Genomic DNA, 26,010 nt, shown 5'->3' on the forward strand with positions numbered 1-26,010 from the left:
AGCAATTTCTAGAAAGATTTTTTCCTTTCCCTTTTTTGACCAGTGATCACTGGGGATAACTAGGTACAGATCCAGTTGTTAATGGACTGGGCACTGGTCAATGAATGATTTATTTTCATACATTCTTTATCATTACTTTTTCAGTACTTTGTTTATTCCATTACCAATAGCTCCCTTTTGGCCCACTTCGTCTGCACAGACTGGGAAAAGCAGGCAATGGGTAAATTTATAGATGGAAATCCCTTATTACCTTAGAATCAGGACTGACCCATTTGGGGAGACACTAATGAACACCAAAGATTCTGGGAATTTGGGAATTTGGTCCAAGCGATTGGATAATATAGAAAAGATGTAAATGTTATTGTGTTTGAAGGTCTGTAGCTATTGCTTTGCTTTGAGATAGGTTAATTTCACATCTCAACAGCATTTCTGAACAGTAATGATCTCAAAGTACATGGCATTTTTTTCTGTGTTAAGCATGAATTAGAACTTACTTTTGTTAAAACCCCATTAACTTAGAAGTTATTAAGCCATACACAGCCAAATATTTTTGTCAATACTCATTTTCACACTTTATTATGGTCCATGCTAGACGCACAGAACAGGAAAATCCAAAGAAGTCAATGCTGACATTAAAGGGTACCATCTAAAGCCACTCAGATAGTTAAAGAAACCCTTACATAACACAGCTCTAAACCACCTTGCACAGACTACGCAAAAAAGGTTCAAGTCAAAGGCAGCCTGCAATGCAGTAATTGTAAAATCCACAGAAGTCAGTGGAAAAACATTAATAGGCCTCTGTAAGAATACCAAGGCTTCACATTTACACTTTTATCACCATCTTCAAGTGGAAATTAGGCCAAGAACAATACACGTTCTTCGAAATCACCCTAATGTGCACATCCTTCCAGCACAGAGAATTCTTTATTAACATGTACTTAATACTAACTGCAAATAGACTGTATTCTCTTACAAAGTAATCTTGGAGACAGAACCTGCCTTCTTTCAAAACAAGCAGAATAGATTGCCATGCCATGCCCCTTGTAGCTTGCCTCGATACACCTGGTGTGTTTACTCATCTAAAACTTTTCCAACCTGTTTAAAAACTTTACCACAGTATTTGGATAGTAGCCTCACAGACTCACATTTGCACTCACTGCATATGCAATGCATAACAGTAATCAGTCAAAACTCATGACAGCCTGCCACAATTCCAGGGACTGAATACTGACTTTGGATTTACCCCAGAAGCTGCTAAATCTGCAGGGATTAAAAATTCACAATTTACCTCAAATGTGTGGATATTTGGCCCTCTTTGAGTTGCACCTATGAATGGAGAACAATCTATTCTCTCAGTGTAGTGATACATTTCTAAAGAACAAAGGGGAACTCCAGAGGCATGTAAAGTGTGGTAATTTCAATTAAGCTGATGAAACTATGAGAAATTATGCCAAAGGGTTTGCCTATGCTGGCTCAAAGCTTGCTGCTGAAGATGATATATATTTTCTAACCTTAGAATGCATTTTCCACTGTCCAGCAGCTAGTTAAGAAGATTAATGACTGCTTTGTAGTTTCAATTAAACTCCTTTATCACCAAGAGGGACCAAACAAGTTTTGATTTCAAAAGTACTGCTTAAGAAAGAAGACCAGGGCTGCATAACACTGACATTTTATTAGAATTCATCTGTAACAAATGGAACTTGTGTCAGCAAAGAACTGATTTTCATACAGACTTCCTTTTGCCACCAATGTAACGAAGTAAGAAAATAAAAAGCACGCCTTTCATTCTGTAAAACATTTACGCGTACTACTAATTAGAGGTAATTGTATCTTTTTTAACAAGCCATTTTACAAGGTAATTTTTTAAAGTTTTTCAGTCTATGCATCCAAAACAAGAGCAAAGAACACAAGTTTTTATTATCTTTGTAAAGACACTCCAAGCTTGAATGGCAAAGCCACATAATGGATGGTTATAATGAGACCTGCAGCCTTCTGATATCTGTGGAGTATCAGGGCACCAAGGGAAAAAAAAAAGAAAAAAATAAAAAAAAAGAAAAGAAAAGAAAAAAGAAACCATAAAGAAAAATGGGAGAGAAGAAAAGGAAGCAAAAAAAGCAGTTGCTTTTTTTTTCCTTTTACATGTTCTGTGTCTTTTAAATACATACAAGTGGGTTTTGTAAGCAATTTCTTACAGATGGGTTCAAGTTATTATTGGGTGTAGAATCAATAGGGCAGTGCATAGTACAAAGGTATATATAGAAAGTGCAAATCTCCTTAGAAGGTCACTCCTTCCCCCAGCCATCTTCTCTGCTATCTAACCACTCAAATAAAATTTTAAAAAAGAGCTAAATTAAACTTTTGTATAAATCATTTTTATATATTTTGTGGGTTTTTTCCCCATTGCAACTAATTACAGAATTAGACATAACTACACATACAAACGTAAATAATAGCACCGTACTGGTTATGCTGATGAAAACAATTTTAAGCTTGGAAATGTATGATGTATGTAGACAAAGATGCTCACAATTAAAATTAACTGTAGAATACATATATTGGAATACAGAAAGTGGAATGCACATCAATGATGCTAAGAGCTATCATAAGAAACAAAAAACCTGAAAGGAGTATTTAGTTGTACAACAGTTTTTCTCACAAATTGGCTCTGCTTTTTTGTATTTCTTTTACTCCCTTATTTTTGTTGGAGCTTGCAAGACGGTCTGCTAGGGAAAATGCACTGATCTTTGTACAGATCCAGTGTGCAGGAACCTTCCTTAGTCTGTGTTTTCAAAATGACACTTTGTTTTATATTTCTGAATTCCTATGTTTGAGTTGAAGAACATGACCACACTACATAACTTGGTATTTTAATAATTATTTCAAAGTATAAATCAAGAAAGAAGAAGAGAAAGAAACATAGTGCACATTCTTCTCTGGTTCAGATGTAAGTTATAGAATCTCATTCTGAGGTAGCCTTCTATAATACTTCTATTCCATATATATATATATTTATACTTCTGTTTTGATTTTTTTGGTTTGGGTTTTTTTTTCATTACAAAAGTGCTCAAATACAATTGCTGGAGTTTGGTCTTTCTTATTTTTACTTCTCATAGGAGTGGGAAAATTGGAAGAAGAACTAAAAATGTTGAGGCCACATGGAGAAGCCACAGCAATGCTCCTATTTGAAACCCCAAAGAAAGCATCCTTTGATGCTGATGTACTAACAATGGCAGAACACATGCTGACCAAGGTCAATGTAAACGGCATTCTAGAAAGAGTCTCAAAAAGTACTTTGTGCTGTTTAGAGAATTTTCCTTTTTCCTGGAATAAAATCTGTCAATCTCCAATATGTCATGTGGGCTTAGTCTTGCTGGCCTTACATGAACCTTCCCACTGAAAACAAGGGTTTGACTTTAGCAATCTGTTGACACAAGTGAATGAGCAGGACTTGGCCCAAAATAAATCTGAAAAAAAAAAAAAAAAGAAAAGAAAAGAAAAAAGGAAGATGCATAAGCACTGCTGCTGTCAACTACTGCTACTGTGCTGCTACAGCTTGGCAATGACAGATAACACTATAACCAGTGACAAAGTGGGTTTTAAAAGCCAACCAGAAATAGATTTCCAATTTGTGGGCTATTCTGTTATTAGAAATATGGAAAGATAAAGGGCCTTGACTACCTATATGTTTTGGATTATCATTTATTACCATCCATACTTGATTAGAAACTGGAAATGCATATTTTTCAAAATTGTCTGGTACATGTATTAAAATGTCTGAAAAGAACAACAGAGATATAAACAAACTAAACTAAATACAAATGAACGCTAACTTAAAGAAATACTATTCAAAATAGGCATCAAATATAAGGCACTCTAAATGTAAAATTAAAATAAACCCCAGCATCCCCAAACAATGCTGTATGCCACAAAATGTTTGATTTCACAGAGCAATGTGTGTTTGGCTTTGCCCTGTTACATACGATAAATGTAAATTATATAGCGCACACTATAGACAGTATACTATTGAATACAATTTTAAAACATCTTAATACCTAGTATATTACAACATTCTCCCCTCCTAAAGGGATATGCACTGACCTTTCCCACATGCACACCTCCTACATTTAATAATATGATTTCTTATTGCACTATAGTGTTACAAATATTGAACTTCACTTGAAGCCTAAATCACATACTCTGTGTGCGTGTGTGCATGTGTGTGCTCTGTATGTGTGCATGTGTGTGTGTTCAGGTGGAAATGTGGATAGAAATATTATTTGGGATAGAGATGGCATTCAAATATCAATGATGTGCATTCCTCACTTCTCTTTGAAACAGAAGTTTATGGACCTTAAAAATGCAGAGATGATCAAATTGCAGTCTGATATAATTGCAGTATGTGGAAAAACTTTCCCAATGCTTTCCTAAATCCAGGTATGTAAGGACTGATATGTTTATGTGCATGTGTGTGAATCTGTATCTGAATCCATCTGTATTCTCTGCAACTATACAGAGAGTCAAAAAAGGGTAGACAGTAATACATATATATATATATAAAAGAGAGAGGGTGTGAGTGTGCATGTGCATATGTGTGCGTGTGTGTGTATGTGCTAGCAGCATCTTTATACTTTGCGCCTCCCTGTTGATTCCAAAATAAACCAAAAGCCCCATTTTGATTTAACTGATTACAATGAATATTTTCTTAAAGAAAAAAAACCTACAAAATTAATATCTAACAAGACTGTGGTACTGTAGGACTGCACAAAAATGTGCAAATTTTCAAAGTATCTAACATTTCTACAGCACAATATTACAGATAACAGTTCTACAGCTTAAAAAAAAATCTACATTTTTAAACAAAAATATTAACAGTTATGCAACCTTTTCTTTAATTCACTTCATCGAATGATAAACTCTTGTTAAAAAAAGGAAAAAGTTTACACAGTTAAAAATGAAGCACAGGTCAGCAGTATCTTTACAATACTAAAAAACTAAATCAAGGACTTTCTTTTTAAACATTCCCACATTTTCCCTTAAGTGTTATGATGAGCAGTATGATGGGAAACGGTGATGTTGAAGTAAAGAGTCTGCTTTGTTTGAGAAGCCAGAACCCAACCTTGCAACAAACATCTTGCACTGAACTGCAGTTCTCAAAACTCCTCTTTGCAAAATCATGTAATCCTGAATAAGATGATCACTCTTTCTGATTAAGTTTCCTCTTCCCTTTAACTTCAACCAATGTCGAACCCTTGAGGTATCTGTAAATGAGATCCTTCAGACGCCTCAGTGGTCAGGATTCTTTTATTATGGTTAGGTTATTAAACTGTGAATTCTTGGTCCACATGGAATACTTCTTGTTGGGTGGGGTTTTTTTTTTGTTGTTTTTTTGTTTTATATATCCCCAATATTTTGTTCATTTGTTTCTTTTTTTATTATTTTTTATTTTATATATCCCCAATAATTGCTCCTTAGCTAAGAGTTAAGAAGTACTTCTAAAGCACATTGTATGGCTCAGAAGCGGCTCTCTGGATCTTAAAGGGCCTGCAATAAAAATCCACATTGGGTTTTTATGTTGCATAGTGATCAAAGCTGCCCAGATACTCCAGTGCGGCTCGATAGCAGAACTGGTATTGATCCTAGAGAAAGAAAAACAGAAAACAAATGCATCAAAAAGTCATCTTGTTGGTTGGTTCCTAGTTTCTTTCAAGTAATAGTGAATATTTTGTAGCTGCAAACAAATATACTGCAGAGGCATCTGCAGTTCAGCAATATTCACTTGCTGACACCAACAGAAAACCACTCTGAGTTACAACAGATGAAGACAGACAGTCAATTAATGCAACAACATTTTCCACAGAATGGAGCTTCTTTTTGTGCAGAGACTATATACCCACCTACTGACAGTCTGTTATTCTGGATTAAAACAATATCAGCATTAAGCTTTCTTCTGATAGGAACATGCTAGGATGCTTTCCCTGCTCGTATTTGAAAATAAGTAGCAAAATAAACAATGAATTCTACAGCTAATACAACACACTAAGTAAAAGGGCCCATCACAGCTTGAATATGGAATTCTCTATTCACTTTAAAAATCATGCAAAGAAAGCAAAGGGAATTCCAGCCTTTCAGTAAGATAGGCTTTGATGAAGATGTGAAGATATCTTGGCAAGAAAAAGACCTAAGGAGAAATACAGAGCTAAAGGACCTCATTCACCTAAATCAGACTTCATTTCAACCTATACCTGGAAACAGAGAGAAGTTTAGTGTGCTGAGAAATTTTCTCATACCTCAGATGAATCTAACATTTGTAAGTTTGTGTTATTCTCACCTCCATAAAGCAGGCCTTTTGCACATTTATGTTGTTGCACACTTACACTAAAATGGCACATCTACATATTTATTTCCAACTGCCATTCTTGGTTTAAATGGTAAAAAGTAAAAAAATTTTAAGAAACAAAGATAAAAGAAATTTCTCAAAAATACCAGGGATGTCTGTTTATTTTTCTGATAGTGCTGTGTGGTAACTGCACAGGTTGCAGTTGTTAAGATCACAATTAAAATTCTTTCGGAGGCCAGGAAACTAATCAGATATTTGCTTGACTGAGGTAGTATGATTACTCATAGTTCATTTCTGTTAGTTGGAATAGTTAGAACAGCAGCAGAATACATTACACACATGCTTAAATTTTAAGTGTGCGTATGGTCCACATGGAAGTGCTTTGTTTTAATAAGGATTAGATTTCCTGGCAGTTTATAACACTGAATGAGAGATTTGTTTGCCACAGAATCCTGGAAGACATGCCTACAGAACACCTCTGCTTTCAGCAGCGGGGATGAAGGGTACCATAAAGAAGTAAGTCAAAGCAGGAGGAGGGAGCATATATTGCAGAATTGAACCCTGCATCTGTCAGGTAGGCTCAAAGAAGCATAGTTTCTGTGTACTTTAGCTATTTCTTGCAGCCAAAATGACAGAAAGCAGTCATTTTTCATTTTGCTTATCCAGAAGAATGATGGTAATGGAAAAGAAATGGAATTAACTCTTCAGTATGGTCACAGTGATTTACTTGGCTAACTGACAAGATTAAAAATAAATACCTGTATTTTTCATATAAGCTTTATGAAGTTGTCTTCTTAGAAGTAAAACTACTCAGCTTCTACAGAACTAGTTTAATTTTCTTGTGGAAAATGGCAAACTCTGGGGAATCATCTTAAATTTCACAGACTTAATTTAAAGGCCTGTGTCAACCAAATTATACTAAATAAATGTGTGATCTGAAATGTTTCCCTTCTCTTTTCCTTTTTGTTGGTCCTCCTAACCTATTGACTCTGGCTTAGTCCAGGTCTTCTGCTCAGAAATTAAGGCAAAACTTAAGGGCATTAACTGATAATGTTTAAGCATTCTTTATGATGTGACAGATTTCCATGCATACAGGCACAGGTAACTGGTCTAAACTGCTTATCACTTTCTTTATTTCTCTATGCCACACTTAATAGCATAGAAATTATTTACACTATAGTTATCCTGAATGCTGAATTTACCATTATGATTTTCAGGCCAAGGAGCCACCTGCTTGGTGACACAAAAAACCATGAAAATAATACAGTGTCAGTCTGAAGACATAATCAAGAGCTTGCTCCCAGGGAAAAAAAAAATATTTCTGCAGTGGATCCACCTGCAGAAACAATTTGCCTGCTTCTTTACTACCACAAATTTCTGCCAGGGAGCATGGATCAAATAAAAATGTGTCATGCTTCACAAATGGGTATTTCTTAACTACCATAATTTAGGATCCACTATTGAAATTACTTTTTTTCTTCCTTATCTTGCAGTAACTACTGCGGTAACAGGAAATAGTCCTTTTACAGATTTTACCCTGTAGTCACAGGGCCAATATATGTCTTCAGATATTACTTTAAGCATGTCTTATACAGTATCTATCTGTGCATATTTTTGCTTGTGTAAATACCCGTTCTTTTCCATCACCATTGCATAAGGATACTCATGCTCACCTCTGTCTGTACCATGGCTGGCCGCTGTGTCCTTAACATTTTGACAGTCTGGAAGATGTCTACAACACCTTCATATCTCATTCTTTCTAGCACAATGCTCAGGGTTATGAATACTCCAGTCCTTCCAACACCCGCACTATTGAAGAAAATGAAGACAAAATAAAAGGAAAAAACAAATGTTAATTGACAGTTAATGCTGAAAGAATTGGCTGACAAATTCTTTGTGGTTACAACACACCATATGTGTATAAATTTCTATATGGGGAAAGGCTCACTAAGCAAAATTCCATAGCAAATTACGACATTGCATTCAAAAGAATAACTGCACTCAAGTGAACCTCACATCTACTGATTACATCAGACTCTCCAGTCTTCCTTGCAAAGACTTGATTTGTTCATCAAGATATACAATAATCACTGCATGGTGAAGGCAAATGTTAACATTTGTTGCCAATAACATACATTGGAACTGACAAGAGAAAATGAAGCCAAAATGCATTTTACTGCTTGCTTTACTTTAGTTTGTCATGTATATGCCCTGTTTTGCACATCTCCTCTGTGTTATTTTACCTTCTGCTTCAAGTTTGAAGTACAGATGTTCGTTTAATATTGAACTTGTTCATACATGGTCTGATTCAAATAATGGACAGAGAAAGATCTCAGTTCAGGTCTTATTCAAGTCTGGCAGTCTGGATCTTTGCTTTCCAATGCTGATATACATTTACCGTGTTTGTCTACACTGGTCTTAAAAGTATTCTTTGAGTGTATATGTGTTTTGTTTGCTCTCTGTTCTGCCCTGGGTTTCTGCTATTCGCTTTAACCCTCAAGAAGTGATGGAAATTCTTGACATCAGTAGAGCCAATAGCTGTCAGCTTTTAAAATTAAACAATCACTTATTCAATATGATTATCCTTTGCAAAAGAGACAGGTAACTACACAGAGAAAAAGACTTTGTAAGTCTGAACTTCTATGGATGGAAACCAAGCACCTTGTCATCTCACTGTTGATGCTAATAATTTCACAAGGTTTCCTCCAGTCAGATAACCCTGGAAAGCTGAATATTTATGAGACCTATTCACCAGACAGATGAATGGAACAGCATGAACAACAGGAAAATTGTGAAGAACTCCTGAATGTTCATATGAACTATGACAGAAATCCAGCAAATTCAAAAAAGTAGTGTGGAAACTGAATGTTCAAATTGTATGATAGCATCTTAGTGTTTGGTCTAGGTCAGAGCTCTCTTAGTGTTTGGTCTAGGTCAGAGCTCTCTTAGGGCTAATAAACATATGCAATTGGATTTATAAATTTTGCATAGGATGTGTGCCTTCAGATAGCTGAAGCCAAAGGACAACTGACGCACCACTTGACAGAATATCATGTTGTCAGTGGTGATTTACCTATGTGATATAATAATAGTCCTGGACATCTAAAGCAATTGCAGTGCAAGGTGCCTGATGAGGTAAATTAGACAGCTGGTACTTCAGAAACATCCTGAAAAATCCTGGAACCTGCTCGTTGGAACCAGCTTGAACTTTGCAGACCTGATTACAGTGTGATCTAAACTAAGTAGCCCAGGAAATGACCAGGAGAATGAACACAGACTACCATTTTACATTGTCCTGCTCTGCTATTCAATTAAAAAGAAAAATACTTAAATGCGTGAGAGCATGCTGGCCTCACAGTAGACAAATCTTTGTTACTTTAAAAAACTTACTTGGAAATCTCAGGCAAAAGGAAGAAATTCCTTTGTTGTCTTGGATACTTAAAATATCAGCAAATGTCTCCAGGAGAGATTTAATGAAGAAGAGAAACTAATATGGAAACATGTCAATGCTTGCAAATCCTAATTGGTCATCAAGTGTAATGTCTTGAGAAAAGCCTGCGGGAAATTGATCCTGTTCCCTTTAGAGTAGCAAACATACTTTAACATTGGAACAATTCCTATCCAAAAATGCTTAGGATTTCTAGAGTAAAGAAATCCTTCATGATGCATTATAAGTCCCCATGATTCATAATTTAGACTAGAAACTAAAGTTGAGATGCTTAAATGAACTATGTGGATGTATTGATTTTTTGTAAGAGAGAAGAGTTTATTATTACAAATACATCTTGACTGCATTCTGGGAAAGGTCTTCCTCAGTCTTGAGCTAAAAACTGGAATAAAAAGACTGTAAATATCTAATATTGGTATAAATGAAAATTTTACTTCAATTGCTCTCTTAAATAGTTTTAAGTATACGCCTCATGAGGTTAGAAATTTTTTAATTCAACACACTGACCTATTTGTAAAAATGTTACATAAAAAGAAAATTTAGAATTGTGGGTTGGGGGGTTTTACTGCATAATAGAGAAAGCAAGCCTGTGAAAATTATATAGAGTGTAAAGGAGACCCAAAGGAAGTGACACTAGGGGTGTTTTAATTCACTGTAGAACTCATCATGGTACAAACTGGAGGCATTATTTCAGTAATTCCTCAGAGACTAGGAAAGCACAGGTATCCAGGATCTTGTGTTTCCTGAAAGAAATAAACCAACTTACTAATTTGCTAGGGACACTTCCTATTCATGTAAGTTGACTAACACTGGCAATGATAATTAGCATTACCAGTCCCTAAATAGTCATTACAATAATGATAAAGACATTTAAAAACCAAGCTGTGATTAGCTACACTGCATTTGACTTTCTTTCTAGCAATGTCAATGGCGGAAGTCCATAATTTTACCATGAAAGATCACATCCATTTGGGAGGGATATGTAATGTAATGGAAGCAGTATTCACAGTATTCACAAGTGGACAAGTCTGCATGGCACAAAGAACCTAGAATAAAAATACTGCTCGGCTTTCTTATCTGCATAAAGGCATAAATATTGCTTATTACTCCTGTCCTCTCAAAACTCATTAATGTTGAAGAATAAGGCTTATTCTTATCTGGTTTGTTCTTCATCCCCCTTGTGTAATGAATCCCAATCAGTGCTCTGCATGCTACTCTCCTCAGCAGCCTATAAAAAATTTTAGGCACGCAAGAAAAGTAGGATTCGAGTATTCCAATACATTTATTTTGTCTGTCTTTCAGATTAGAGGATCATAAAGAACTCAAATTCTGTTTACCGACGACTTTGGAAAGAGGAAAATTTCTCTCCCTCTGTTTACTAGGCTGTAGTAAACTCATTCAATTGTCTTCATGATAGTACTGGGGCACTACTTGGCTTGCAGTAAGAACTTGCAACTTGTGTCAGTATTTTGCATCTCTGTTATATAAATAATAATATTTAATCTACAAAAAAGAATTTCATATTACAAAAATGAGTATCTAAAATCCTAATGGAATTTATAGAAAACAATTTATTAAATAAGAGATAAGAGATAAAGATATTATTTTTGGCCATCTGCTATAGACTCTAGAATACTGTAGAGGAAATAAATAAAAAATACAAGAATATTAAAAAACCCATGCTGGATTATTTCTAATCACCATGCAAGTAATTTTCATCTGCATATCAATTGCAAAGAAGGGAAGTCATCACATCAAAAATGAGCACAAAGTTCTGAAGCTAGAACTCATAAACTCAAACCTCAATGATTTCTTTGACAGGCAAAATTTCTAAACACCACTTTCTATTCCATTCCCTTTCTTGAGATAGCTACCTTTTTTTTGGTTTTTTGCCTCACCTTGATTGCTACTAATGTGCCACTGAGGTGTAACTAGCTTGGTTGCAGCTAATAATTCCTACTGAAGGAAAAGCCTTTAATTTCTAGTGGAAAAAATATCAGATGTAGCAGCTTGTGATAAGGCTCTTCTTATGCCTTCTGTGGGCAGCACTGACCAGACTGCTTTTAAGCTGAATTAGAAGCATTTATATGTGAAAAAATCACATGTTTCCACATATTTCTGAAGAACCATTTTTGTATAAATGGAATATCACAGAACAGTTCCCATTTCATAAAGCAGTTCATGCTGTTCCATTTTAGATCCTCTGTTTGATTACATGATATGACACTTCACCTCAGAAATGTTGTTTAAATATACACGTTCACCACAATCAGCAATCAACTTTAGGAAAAAACCAAATCTGCATATGATTTGTTTTTAAGCTTTGTCTACTTACCTGCAATGAACAGAAATTGGTCCATCCTGACCAAATTGCTCTTTTGTTTTATGCACTTGGCCAATGAAGTCAATAAATCCTTCTCCAGACTTTGGCACTCCTTGTTCTGGCCAGTCAGTGAACTGGAACTGCCTCACTGTTCGGGACTGGCCATCCTTTAACAGAAGTTAGACACAAATATAGCACGTTGCTGTGGCTTGAAGTTGGTCAGTGAATAATCATAAAGACAATCACAAAGTAAGGATGTTGAGAGGAGATAGGGAATGGCTAAGATTACATTTATGGAAACTCTTTCAACTGCAGTATTACTATTAAAGCTTTTGTATCAGCCCGAAACTACTATTATGAGTTTCATTAACCATATTGCATGGATTCTCTTCCACACTGCATAGGAGAGTTGCCTGGCATTCTGATGGTGTAAAAATTGTGCCTGAGGTCAAAGCTATAACAACCCCATGAAGGGTATTTGACTTTTTTGGTATATTATGTTTTGAATCCTGTGGACTACAAATTCCTTTATATACAGATCAGGTAGAATAAGGTCATCTAATCTGGCTTTCCATTTCTGAGATATGCTCAACTACTTCACAGCAAGAATATCTTTACTGATAAGACTTGTTTAAGTCATTGCCCTCCTTGCAGATATTATCTTTAACAGTAAGCTGCTTTCTATGAGGTGAATATTTTTCCTGCAAGAAGATGGATAAACAAGCTGGTTGTACAACAAATTTCTCTTCAATAATGGTTCATTTAATTCACCAACAGCTTGGAGTTAGTTAAAATTGAAAGGAAGGGTTTCCTTTCTTAAAACAAGCCATCTGAAGCTCTTCAATCCCCATGGTTAGGAATACTAACAGTTTTTCTTTAAAGTGAAGAATACAGCATCATGGTTATTTTTATAAAGAAGCCACTGGAATTACTAAACATGAACTTGTGCTATCTGCCCATTTAATGAGCAAAAGGTCAGGACACATAAAGATGCAATACAAATGAATAAAGCAAATTTGTTCTGCATTTTCAATCATTGATGATTGTGACACTGTCAATCTGCACGTCTGTAATGTTTAAAATCATGGGAATATGAGCCAGTGATGTTAACTGGTGCCTCTAGACATCATGTTTTCTAAGCACCTACCCTGTCATGTCTTCAAAATGGTCTTCTATTAAGTGAAACTCTTGAAAAATTGAACTTTCTTCTTAGTAAAACTCATGAAAAATTGACATTATTACTGGAGATTCCCATCAAAAAGCAGCAAGTTATGCTAGAGGCAGGAATAATCTTTCTCTCTTTTTCCTTAGACCACAAGCATTCAACTGCTACAGACCTTTGAAATTATATAGAAGTGATTTTAAATATAACCAAAGGAAACCCAAATAATTTGCTTTTATATTTGCTCTGGTTCTGTGGGATTTTGCCTCCTGTGTCTCAGATGAGCGAGGAAAACAGAAAAACTGTGTGTGTGCCAGCAACTACTCCATGAGAGGACTCTCACAGTGTGTATTTCCACTAGGTCACACCAACAATTTAGTGGCCTGTATCTGTGAAACACTTTTTTCCACTTAGACAAATAGGTAATGTTTGAAAATATTCACCCAATAGGATTTATTGTGGGCATCAACACAAAGAACTAAATGTTTAGTTCCAAAAATGGCATTTTGTGAATACAAACATCTCTGATAATGGCTTCCGTAATCCCATTTTCTCCAAAAAAAGACATAATGAAATTGCATCCTCCAGATAGCCTTAGGCAGATGATATAAATTTATTAAGAAGACACAAGTACAGGTTGATTCCCTTCAAAATAACCTTCTATTCTTTCAAAGCAAAGAAGGAAAACCTGAAATCCAATTTACTTTTTCCAGGTAGAATAAGTAAGGAAGACACTAATTTATTTAAGTCCAGTCAGTCACTGGAAAGTTAACACATTTCTCTGTCATAAATAGATCTAATGGTAAGTATTTCTTTTCTGGTGTGTATATATCAACTGTATTAGTATGTGTCATGATTTAAGTAACTCAGTATTCCAATGCAAGTCTGTGAAATGACAATAACCTCTGTTATTTAATATTATTTAATGAGCAGAGAAATAAAGTTACTTAGTCTATGTTAGACTAGCATTAAAGCATATGGGGAACTGATCTGCAATTTCTTACAGCTCCCTCTGTTACTGACATTATAAAGAGTGCTGATTTCTTTTAATGAGATTCTTGCCAACAGCAGTCCAGATACAAATGCCAAATTTTATTAAAATCTGTACTTTTAAATACTGTGACAGTTTGCACAGTTGGTTATCAAAATAAGTACTTTAAAATCCCTGTGTGGCACAGTGGGCTTTTAATGTTTTATCCTGTTTAGTGGCTGACCGTTTGGATTTATTCTTCCTCCTCGCAGGGGATATTCAATTTTCTTTTGATTATGCTTTAGAATTGATATTACTCTCTTACAGGCATCACTAATAGTTTAGCCTTAAATAAAACTGGCCCAACATATTGACCTCTTGAGTTTCCAGAGAAAGTGAGTACAAAGCCGTTTGAAGCAATACCTCGAAACAGTTACTGAGGTCAACTTCACCACACAACAACTCACAGCTCAGTTTCAGAAATAAACAGAGTTCCACAGCAGACACTTGCTGGTGGCATCTACACAGGTACAGCGCCTTGTTTTTTGTCCTTGTGGAATAACTGGTCATCTTGGCTCTGCCAGAGCACGGATGGTGTTGTAAGAGTACAGATGGACTTGGAGATGAGAGGGACAGAGGACGTTTGCAATCAATCCAGCATTTACTCTTCTTTGAGTGCAACAATTTAGTCAAATGATTTCAATTACTGGGAGTGACAGCCACGACAGCCTAACTAGAGAAAAACTATAATGGACATTTTGGTAAGAATTTCTGACTTCCAGTAATTTTGGAAGGAGATCTAGTTTTCCAGCATAACTAGAAAATTTAGGATGGTGCTGTCAGCTCACTGAACAAAATTTGGACCATCAAGATAAGGAGGTTCTTAAAATTTGAGAAGCAATAACATGTGACAGTAAAATGTATATCAGGACCTTCAATGCGCTTAATGCTTTCTAGAAGAGGTTTATTAATATCATACCAAATAAAATTAGGTCTGGTAAATTTAATTATTTAATTATTTGGCCCTTTACTGGTTTGATAGCTGTAGGTAAGCAGACTTGCCTAAATATTCTACTTCAATACAAAGTCTTGAGGGAACTTTTTTTTGAAATATAAAATATTTGGGGACTCTTTGATTACAGCTATGACTTTTTGTTATAACTGTAATTTTGTGATCAGAGCTTTGTGAACTATGTCACACAATAATTCTTCCAACTTGAGACAGACTTTTAATAGAAAATCAATTAACTATCAGGATATTTGCAGTGAAATTGGATTTGACTATCTCTGCTTGCAAGGGTGTTTAAAGACTGATGCTAGGAGCCTGTTCTCCACTTTTCTTAAGCACAAATAGGCTAGAGAAGATATGAGTCGTGTGATTCACATTTCAAATAGAATGAAAATCAGATCCAATGCATCTACAGTTCCTTTGCAAAAATCTACACCCGAATCTCATTTGCCAAACAAAAGGTTCATATGCTCACTTGATACAATAATAACAATACCACCCAATTTTACTTGATGCTCACATTAAAAGCAGTGGTCTAGCTAACCATGAGGAAGTCTAATATTTCAGATGCTGACAGGCAACTCTGAGTAGACACTCATGATATTCCTAGACATTACATCCCGCTGTTTTGCTTGAACAAGTATTATTCCACAGTGCCCACAGAAACAGAGGCTGATAGTATGTTTTCCTACCACAGAGACTGAAATGTTAGAAATCAAGTCTGAGAAATGCCAAATATATATTAAAAGTTTCTGTATGTTTAATCCTTTATGAGTATTCAGTTTTGGTCTCAGGAATTCAGATAAGAAATGAAGTATGAAAATGAGGATGCTAAGGTCACAGCTGCATGTATCTACTCTGCAGATATACTAGAGAGCTGAAAATATACTACATGAAAAATCAAATTATAATGTGCAAAGCTTGTCCAGCTTTTCTTATGAATGTCATTTGCTTTGCAGTTTTAAAATCTCAGTATATTAACCTTCATACTCACTCAGCCTCAAGGGTGGTGCAAAACAACAAAACAACACTCTATGTTGCAAAAATTGTAGCCAATAATGATCAAGGCGAAAATGAGGAAAAAGAGGAAAATAGTTCTCAAATAATCTAATGTACTTTGGCACAAATAGTTCAGAACTATAAAACTGTGCTACCCAGATGCTAGATCTGAATGAAGTCAATCATTCCTACAGAAAGATCCCATTTATATAAAAATAACTTCATCTGATTTTTTATTATTGCTTGTAGAAAGTATATCTCTGGGTTTTCTTAATAATAGTAAAAATTCTAAAACCCCCAAACACAGAAAAAAGAAATAAATAAACATTTTCTTTTAAACTTATGGGAACAAATGTAATGTTATGTTGACTTACCCTTGCATCTGTAACCTTGAATTCCCTCAGAATATACTGTGGCATGTTGTACTCTGCCATTGGATCTACCACAAAATACTGGTATCTGGCTGAGCGCTCCGCAGGCCAGTACTGGTGGCATTTTTCCTATGAAATAACAAAGTAAAATACATTTCCTATTGTTTGAGAGCACTGCCATAAACTGGTATAAACCCTTTTTTACTCAGCTAAGTATAATATTCATGCAAAGTGTCAATAGTGACAGGAACATGAACTGCTTGTGTTGGTGTAGAGTAAAAAGTTATCTTTAATACTGCATTGCAAAGGGTTTCTCATTGATTGCTGTATATCTGAACTTGCTTATACTTCTGCTCAGTTTTATTATCTATCAGTGACAAGAGCTATCCTTAATCTAATTTTCAATGGTGAATTTTTATCTCAGTTTAAATCTTGATACCACCTTCAGTTTTCTTCCTTTTTGCTTGTTGGAGCAAGTCCCCCCAGCCTCAGTCACTACTCTGTCCTCAGTCACTACTCATCCACTAGCCATGTCCGGAATAATCTTTTTTCTCTCAGACACATGGTCTAACTCAGATTTCACTTATCAGATGCCAGCTTTCTCTTGATGTAATCCTGTCCAGGCAGCAGACTACTTTGTTCCTTCCAGCAGGCAGAGTACCAATGAAATTAGTTTAGAACTGCAAACTGGGGGATGAAACTTTCATGTGCAGCACAGAACACACAGAAGATATTCCAATCTAAAAAACACCACACTTTCTTTTAACATTTTTACAATGAGATGCTGCAAAAGTGAAGTTTCCAAAAGAGACATCTTTCTTTTTCAATAGACAGCAATGGTCTCTCTTGCTCAATCTCAATGTGTCCCACACAAACACATAATGTCTAGTTTGTCCATTGCAACACATCAACAGATTGGAAAAATTTACATCTATGACCAGGAAGGCCGCTCTTGTTTCAAAAGAAGAAGGAACCAAAATTCTCATCTTTAGATATCCTGAAGAATTAAATATTTTAATGAAAAGAGCTGCTGTAACCAACATTTTAGTAAAGGAATATTAGAGCAGTACTTACTCTGCCCATTTCTCGTAGCTTAGTGAGCATGACCACAATTGTAGAGTTATGCTCCCAGAGCATTCTCCAGAAGTCTTCAGTTGTTTCTGCTAAAGGACCCTGTGTAGCTATGTAAGCTTTTTGTTGTCTATGGTAACAAAAACAAACAAACAAACAAACAAACAAAAGTAGATTAACAGTATTTTTTACAGTATTATTTTGGATCTATACTGATGTTCTTTGCTTATATGAAAACATTATCTGGAGGGAAAATGTATATACTGTTAATAATGAGCACATTAAAACCTTATTATGATTGTTTAATCAAACTATGGCTTTTTATTTTTAGAACTTTGAGAGGAAAATTACTCTGTTAATATTATGATGTATGACTTTATCATTATTATTTAAATTTTAATGCAACTCTAATTGCTCAATTTTGTGTGCTGTAAAAAGCACTTAAGAAACACTTAGTTGTGCTGGTTCATTTTACAGAAATAACTGTCTAACAATCTATTAAGTTTAGGAATTATAGCATCAAGCAGTTTCTTTATTAACTTCATTTCAACAGTCTGATGCCTCCAGCAAAAGTAAGGCAGGAAGAAAATTTGGGAATGGAGTGTGAATTTCCAGGCCCTAATATCCTACTGGGGAAAGCTACCACCAAAATGTTACAAGATTGCATCAACAGCTTTATAAGATGATGACCAGTTTGTGTTGCTCTTGCTTCTTCCAAGCAACAGCAATACCTTTGTGGGTAGTGGAGATGGAGTTTATTTTCAATTATGAGCTGAGGCTCAGAAAATTCACTCTGTGGATACGGATACTCAGGCACACCTAAATTAAGGCAAACACAGGCAAATAGTGCCATTTCCCTTTCGTGTCTTTTTCAACCAGCTGCTTTAAGTCAGCTGAGGGCATACTGCTCCATGTTGTCATGAAGAGGCCAGTGGGCTGCACATCTGTTTATACACAAAAGGCCTTCACTGGTTAGATCAAGTCCTAGGCAGTGTCCCAAGACTGTAGGTTATCACCTTGACACACAGAGTGTATCTCCTGTATTTTATTTCTAGATATCCTTTTAAGCAGAAAAACTGTAAAGAAATAGGGGTCCATGAGCATGCTTGAAGTCTCATTAACTTTCAGCATGTAAAGCATACTGAGAGCTCTCAGTGGCTTAAACACAGGTTAAAATATAATATTTAAGATTCTATGTAATTTACAAAATTTTTCTATATTACATGGGGAAAAAATATAAACCCTTTACTAAAATTTTAAAAAACATCCAATCAAACAAGCCCTGAACAGACAAAAAAATTTACTAGATTTCTATACTGTTCTGTTTTTTTCAAAATAATTACATAAACAATTTTGTAAACTTTTAAAACAGTAAAGATAAGAACACAACATGATTTGTACCTGTATCCATCAATGAAACTGGCATTAATATAATCAGAGCCTTCTACTCCTCGGATAGGCTGCAAGCATACCCTTGTGGATTCATATGGCATAATATTGACAAGGCGGTTTTTGAATTTATTACATGGAAGATTGGCACTGATGAATCTTGAAGTGTGAGCCTTAGAGCTAGCAAGACGCTGTTGAAAACAAGTTAAAAGAATTAAGGCCAGGTATAACAAAGACAAGTGACACTATCAGGTTTTATAATTTCTACTCAGTAGCCATTAATGAATAATTTCAACTTCAGATGATTACTTTTCCATATTCTATTGCATTACCCAAATATTTGTAAAGCTTCTTTAACACCTTTTCAAAGTACAATGTCTGCTCCATTAGTGCATTTGGACAAATTTCTAGGATTAAATCACTACACAAACACAAATATCTTGAAATATGTGTAACAATAAAGGAACAGCATGGTTAAATCAACCTCAACTGAATGGTTCTTATCCAGACACCCACTGAGAACTGAATTGTACTTTTTAGAAAGAACCATCTTCCTAATTTAAAATTTTAGTCTACGGGTATCTTTTATCTTCTGATTACTGGAAACAAGTGGTGGAGAGCAGAGCAGCTTCAGTGTTAGATCATTTGGTTTTGGTTACCCACAACATAAAATGCCAGTACCTTGAATTCCAGTTCCATTCCTGTGACATTCTCGCCTGTTTCTATCTGTGTCAGCTTCTGGATATATGCATACAGGTTTCTGGCTGGCACTTCGGTATTTCCACATGTCACTGCTTCCAGCAGTGCATCATGGATAAAGATGTATTGGTCCTCAGTTTGAACCATGTAATTCCTCTGTGCTCTCATTAGAGTTACGTGGCCATAAATATCTACAGTCTTTTCATGCTTTATTCTCTCCAACATGGCATCTATCACAATGAAACAGCCAGTCCTGCCGACTCCAGCACTAAAAGAAACGAACACGGGAGAGAAAACATGGACTGTTTCATTCACTGTGCTTACTTTTACATCATTCAACATTTAAACTTTTGTAATGCTGATTTAAATACCACATGTTTCTGAATGTGAACACCAGCTTTTATGAAAGAGGTTGATGCCCTGAAATAAGTAAATACCTTAAATATCAATTAAAAGCAATTGAGAACACAGAATGCTTTTATATGACACCTTTGTAACTTGCAGTTTCAGGTTTGACTATAACAGAAATAAAACACATTGCAACATGTTCTCAAGATTTATGTGCTTAAAAATGCAAATTACTGGAGATGATAAATACTCTAAGAATTCATGCTTTATTTATAGCATGATTTCTAAGTCATTAAACGTGCTATTGTTGCTATTCTCTTTACAGAGGTAAATTTATTGGCAAACAATAATCTAACAGAAAATGTGTCTTACATATTTCTATCACACTTTGCTGGTCAAATTTCCACCTATCTCCCAACCCTGCTGATGGGGGTTCTATTAACACAGTTTGTTCTGTCCTCTGCTGTTTCCCTTGGCTAGGACATACTATTAGTCTGTGCAATGCAGACCCATGACTAGAGAGCTGTGCTAGCTGTAGGCTGGGGAAAATCCAACTGTTTGGATGCCAACTGCAGTGAACCAAATCAGAACACCTTTTTTGTATGATTGAACCTAATGAAGTCTTGTTGCAACTACTTGCATCATGTAGCTAAACTAAACTGAAGTTTAAAATGTGATGGGATTCGTACATTGTTTTTCTGTCCAGGATCACATCATGCCTGCAACAATGAATTACAGTCCCAGGCTTTCTAAACGCCTAACTTTTGTCAGTTAGTGACTGAAAATGAAACACATAGTATAGCAAACAACAGTTTATAAACCCTCAAGGCACTGAAATTAACTACATTAAGAATATTTAAGAACACTATGAACTGCAATCTTTTGAGTATAAATAGAAAGAAACAAAAATAATTATAATCAAGCTCCTAGAGGACAACTGTAAAGCCAAAACTTCTCACAGTTTCTCTATTTTCAAGAGATATTAAATATTCTAAGTCCATCCTGAAACTGAAAGGCAAGGTCAAACATTTATTTTTCCTATTTATTTATTTATTCTTTCTTATTTCTTAAGAATCTCTGACAATTACCAGTAAAACTGATTTTCCTTATAATCAAATCAGAAGGAAGTACAAAATAGAAAGATATTTAATCCAACAAAAGGCACGTTGTCTTTCTAAGACAGCAGATTTACATATTGTTAATCACGCGTTCTTGCCAAGGATTACTCCCCCAAGCAGCAGATTCCCTTCAAACAGCTGAGGACTTCTGCTAATAGACCAAACACATCAATCTCAACTTTCTTAGATGCCACTCTGACAAGAATTAACCTGTATTCTGAGTTAAAGAAAATTTACCTTTCAGTGATATTCATCATTGGGAATTGTAGAGAAGGAAAAAAAAAAGAAACAAAATTATAGTTATCCTACTTCATTTACCTTGTATAATAAAAGCTCTGCATTTCAGGAAAACCCATTGACATTAACATTGCTAAAAATCATGGAGAAAACCTTAAAAAGTTATCTCACTGTTGTGATTTTCTTTGGGCTTTTTTTTGTTCTTGTAATGGAGATCAACAGAAGTAGCACACGTTTGTATGTCAGATTGGTTTGTATAACATTTAAAGCGTTCCTTCAATAATTAACTCTTCACATTCAGTTTTTGTCAGTTTAGTAACCAAGGGCCAAGCGAGAAAAATGAAAGTTTGGCAGGGCAGATTTTCTCAGTAACCTAGAATATGGTTCTTTTTCCTATAATGTATAATGTACATTTCCTATAATGTATTAAATTGCTGTTCCAACATCATGTTTATAACTGGATATGCCATTTTTCAGATGGAACATCAAAAAGGTCACTGGTACCTGCAGACCACAACTGCAAAACCCCAAGCCAGTTAAAAACTTGTGCCTTCAGCTGGAATGAACAATTTTCAGTTCTTTTCATGTCTTTTATTATAATTTATATATTTATTTTTTCCATGAGCAAACTCAAAGAGTGATAGCTATTAGTATACTCTAGCACAGAAGATATTTGCTAGTCTACAGAAATATGCAGAAGTTGTGAAGATCGTGAAAGCAGATCCAAACACATTATTATTTCATGGTAAGGATGAAGGGGTGACACGCTACATGTATGGAGGCATTTGGGCTCCTGACACACATCTCTCTGGACCATTTTATCCAGTGAGATTTTTTACTCTTTTAAGGTGTTCACTACATTCTAGTTCTGCCCATTAGACTGATGTATGTCTACCGAACTACTCTTTTGACTTTCCACATAAAAATAGAACCAGTGCTATGAAGGTGTTAACTCTTTGAAATGTGCCCTTCCTGCCCCCAATACCTTCTAATTCCAAACTACAATAGCTTATTATATAAAAGAAACTATCCTGCCCTAATTTTTTATCCCATTTCTCTTTCTCTTCCACTATTACACAGCCTTCTCAATATACTATGATACACTGCTGGGAAGCCCCACAGTTTGAATCCTCACTAATAAGCTACTGAAATATATTAAAAAAAAATCTCTGTCTTTCATCGGCTAACCATGATAATTCAGCTAATAAGAATAATTTCACAAATAATTTCTACTTTTGTTATTGGCTTTCTTGCCCTTTTGGTTTGCATCTTCTGGTGTTGCTGTCAAAATTAGAATTTTCGTTTCAGTTAGTGAAAGAACTACTACATTTTCAATTTGAAAACCTAGATATCTGCTAAATAGACATGCCTATTGGAAACTGTTGCTGCTTCAAATATTGTCATTTACAGTATTATAACATTTGCTTTCAGTTTCTAAAATCATGACTGACTCAGTCCCATGAGCTGAAACATGCTTAATGTCCTGTGATGTAATACAGCTGCAATAGCTACAATTCAAAAAAGGAAAATGAAGAGGCATAAGGGGGACATTCTGAATTCAAATCACTGCATGGATGTGTTAAAGGTTGGCTTTTGTGATTAATTTGTAGCTGTTTAAATGATGACCCTTTACTGATACTTCAGTGATTTGGCAAAGGAAGGCAGTGTAATTACCAGTATTCACAGATCATTTAATTGGAAGCAAAGACAGTAAAATATGGAACAAAAATCATGTAGGACATCTTTGACTCATATCAGGGGAAAATTTTATTGAATATTACTGTTTCAGACTGAATGAAGCTTGCATTTATAAACTGAAAGTACATTAAATTGGTTGTGATATGGGAAATATATAAAAAGATCTGGATTTTATTGAGGAACTTCTAATGATTGATTAGATTCTGATCCCATAGAAATTCTGTAGTAGTTCTGACAAGAGCGATATTTAGATTATTTTCCCATTTTGTGGTTTGCAAATTAGAACAGTGCAGAAAATCACCCCCCTGGAGAGGAAGCAGAAAAAAAAGAAAAAAAGGCCCTTATAAAACCACTGAACATCCTTTTGAAAAGAAACATCTGATCAAAATAACATAAAGACCTTGTGCAAAGACGTAAATTGAAATTTCATTTTAGAAGAGATGCTGGATTGCTTCAAGAATTATACAGCAGCTTAAAAGAAACCTTTGAGAATGTATTGGCAGTTTATTGAAGTGTACAGTGACTTTCTTTCCCTCTCACTGTGGTTATGGTTGGATACCAGACAACAAGAATGGTATTCAGCACTTTCTTAGATGCAGTGCTTTACCAAAGACTTCACTGACTGAATTTTCTTTATCCCTAGGCTATGCATGGAGGCAACCGTATTTATCACTAAAGTGTCTGATAAATGTCTGAAAAAGAACATGGAATAAAGAAATTGGAAAACAGGAGAATATTTCACTACAAGCAGATAAGGTTCAGTCTAGAACTCTCCCTAGTTTTCATAGGTAGTAGACAAAAAACATGGGATAGTTACAACTCAAAAGCCAGTCAGATTTCTTTCTTCCTTTAAGAAGGGAAGCATTTTAATAAGATTTTTCATTTAAGCCGTACCTTCTCAGAATTCTACTATTACCATAAATTCTTCAGATATAACTGCCCCAGATTTATGCCCACATTTTTTTGTAATATGCACCTGCAAAAGTATAATAATGTTCAGGAAGTAAATTTGTTCTTCATCTAATCCCAAGTACAGCTCTGGAAAGATCAAGGATAAGAAGCTGTCTTATGAGATTGTACCTTGAACACAAACAAACCCTCAAATATTAAAACACAGAGAATTTAAACTTCTAAAAAATTCTCTAAAAAATCCCATGTATAAGAAATAATTGTTTACTAAAATAATTGTAAAAGGTGATTTTTTCCATGCAAGCTGAAAATGTAGCATTTGTAATGTTCAACAAAACAAAAAATTTAAGAGACCGTTCTAACAATGACATTCCATTAGAGCAGTTCAAATCCTCTCATTGGTCATAAATTAATGTTACATACAGAAGATGAAACAAAAATTGTTTGTTCTTTACTTGCCAAGTAAGAACTGGGATCATGAAATGAAATGATGAGACTTTCAAACAAACAGGAAGTAATTTTTAAAGCAGTACATAATTAAATTGTGAAACACATTGTTACAGAATATCATGCACGACAAAAAAAATTCAGAGAGGAAAGGATCAATTAAGGGTTATTAACCAGCATGTTACAGACACAACTTCCCCTACAGAAATCCTTTTATTAGATTTTGCTGGAATTTGGATAGGGATTCTGAAAAATAACATTCTAGACATGTTCTGGGAGAGAAACTGAAATGCACTGTCTAAATTTGGTGTCATGATCCTACATATTTATAAAAGGCATAAACATTCAGTTTCCCAGCTGTAAAGCAGATCATCTTAGAACTCTTCTTTTGAATCAACACTTCAGCCACCAGGTACTTGACACCTTTGTTAACTATACCATTGAAAAGTCACACTCTTAATTGTGATACTTGCTTCTTCTTTCTTGAAAGGGACAAATTATCATAATTATTCTACCTGCTTCTTTCCTGAAATCATGAACTGTTGGTGAAAAAAATCTCTTGTTGTCCTTCTTATGAGATGGAATAGCAGAAATTGTAAATAACTGAGAAGTTCATTGGCCTTATTTCATCTCTCTTATTTTTCTCATCATAGTTTTCCTTCAGAATTGATTGTTAATTCTATATAACAATACATGCCATAATCCTGCTTTTCATAGAGGATTTTTACATATACACCTTGCTTAATCACTGTATTATCTGATTTCTTCAATTACTCAGTCATATAAAGAAAAGACATTAAACAACTTTAAATCAACTTTATTTCTCTGTACTATTTTATCTGTTTACAAGGATTTACTGTGATTTTTTTATTTCAAAATTAATTCAGTTCTATATTCTCCTTCTTATCTTCCTACTTCTCTAAATACAATCATATATGAATGTACTGATTTCTATATTTATCATCAAAGAGCAACTATCCTAAATATATCTTCTCTGTGATATATGTTGAGTTTCAGTGTATACTATACATTTTTGCAATGTACAATGCCTTCGTGACATTATGCATTCCACTAAAGAAAGAATGTTCTAAAATTGACTGAAATAGAATTTAGAAAAAGAAAGTATTTTAAGGTTAATTTTAGAAACACATCTTGCTGTGACTTGTTACCTTCAATTAAAGATAGATCTATACCTGAACAGCTGTAGTAAATACAAAAAAAAATGCAATTTCTGAGTAATTTAGCAGAGGAAGTACACTGTGATCCTACAGTCAATAAATAAAAGTGAAGATTACAGAACAGCAGAGAAATCAATGGACAGAAATTATGCTGCTTGCTGCTAACAATTATTTGTTCCTTTCTTTGCAGTTAACCTGCTTTGCATTCTCAGGGCGGAATGTTTTGAGAAGTAGCTTCATACTTTTGAATATTTCTTTCTGTGCTTTGATTACATTTTCATGGAGAAGCCTATCAGC

General features: G+C 34.9%; 1 protein-coding gene across 20 annotated transcripts in view; it reads right to left on the reverse strand.

Moving 5' to 3' along the window:
• Positions 1 to 545: 545 nt before the first annotated feature.
• Positions 546 to 26,010, reverse strand: part of PTPRD (protein tyrosine phosphatase receptor type D) — a 1,164,217-nt gene continuing 1,138,752 nt past the window's right edge. For all 20 annotated transcript variants that reach the window (XM_063180610.1, XM_063180611.1, XM_063180604.1 and 17 more), the window contains 7 exons: positions 19,761 to 20,046; positions 19,092 to 19,270; positions 17,694 to 17,820; positions 16,623 to 16,748; positions 12,121 to 12,275; positions 8,011 to 8,146; positions 546 to 5,636 (listed from right to left, as the gene is read on the reverse strand). In XM_063180610.1, coding sequence (XP_063036680.1) covers positions 5,568 to 5,636; positions 8,011 to 8,146; positions 12,121 to 12,275; positions 16,623 to 16,748; positions 17,694 to 17,820; positions 19,092 to 19,270; positions 19,761 to 20,046 — 1,078 coding nt within the window. In that variant the 3' untranslated portion in view covers positions 546 to 5,567. The remainder of the gene's footprint in view (positions 5,637 to 8,010; positions 8,147 to 12,120; positions 12,276 to 16,622; positions 16,749 to 17,693; positions 17,821 to 19,091; positions 19,271 to 19,760; positions 20,047 to 26,010) is intronic.

This window comes from Melospiza melodia, chromosome Z, assembly GCF_035770615.1.
Source record: "Melospiza melodia melodia isolate bMelMel2 chromosome Z, bMelMel2.pri, whole genome shotgun sequence".
Classification (NCBI taxonomy): Eukaryota; Metazoa; Chordata; class Aves; order Passeriformes; family Passerellidae; genus Melospiza; species Melospiza melodia.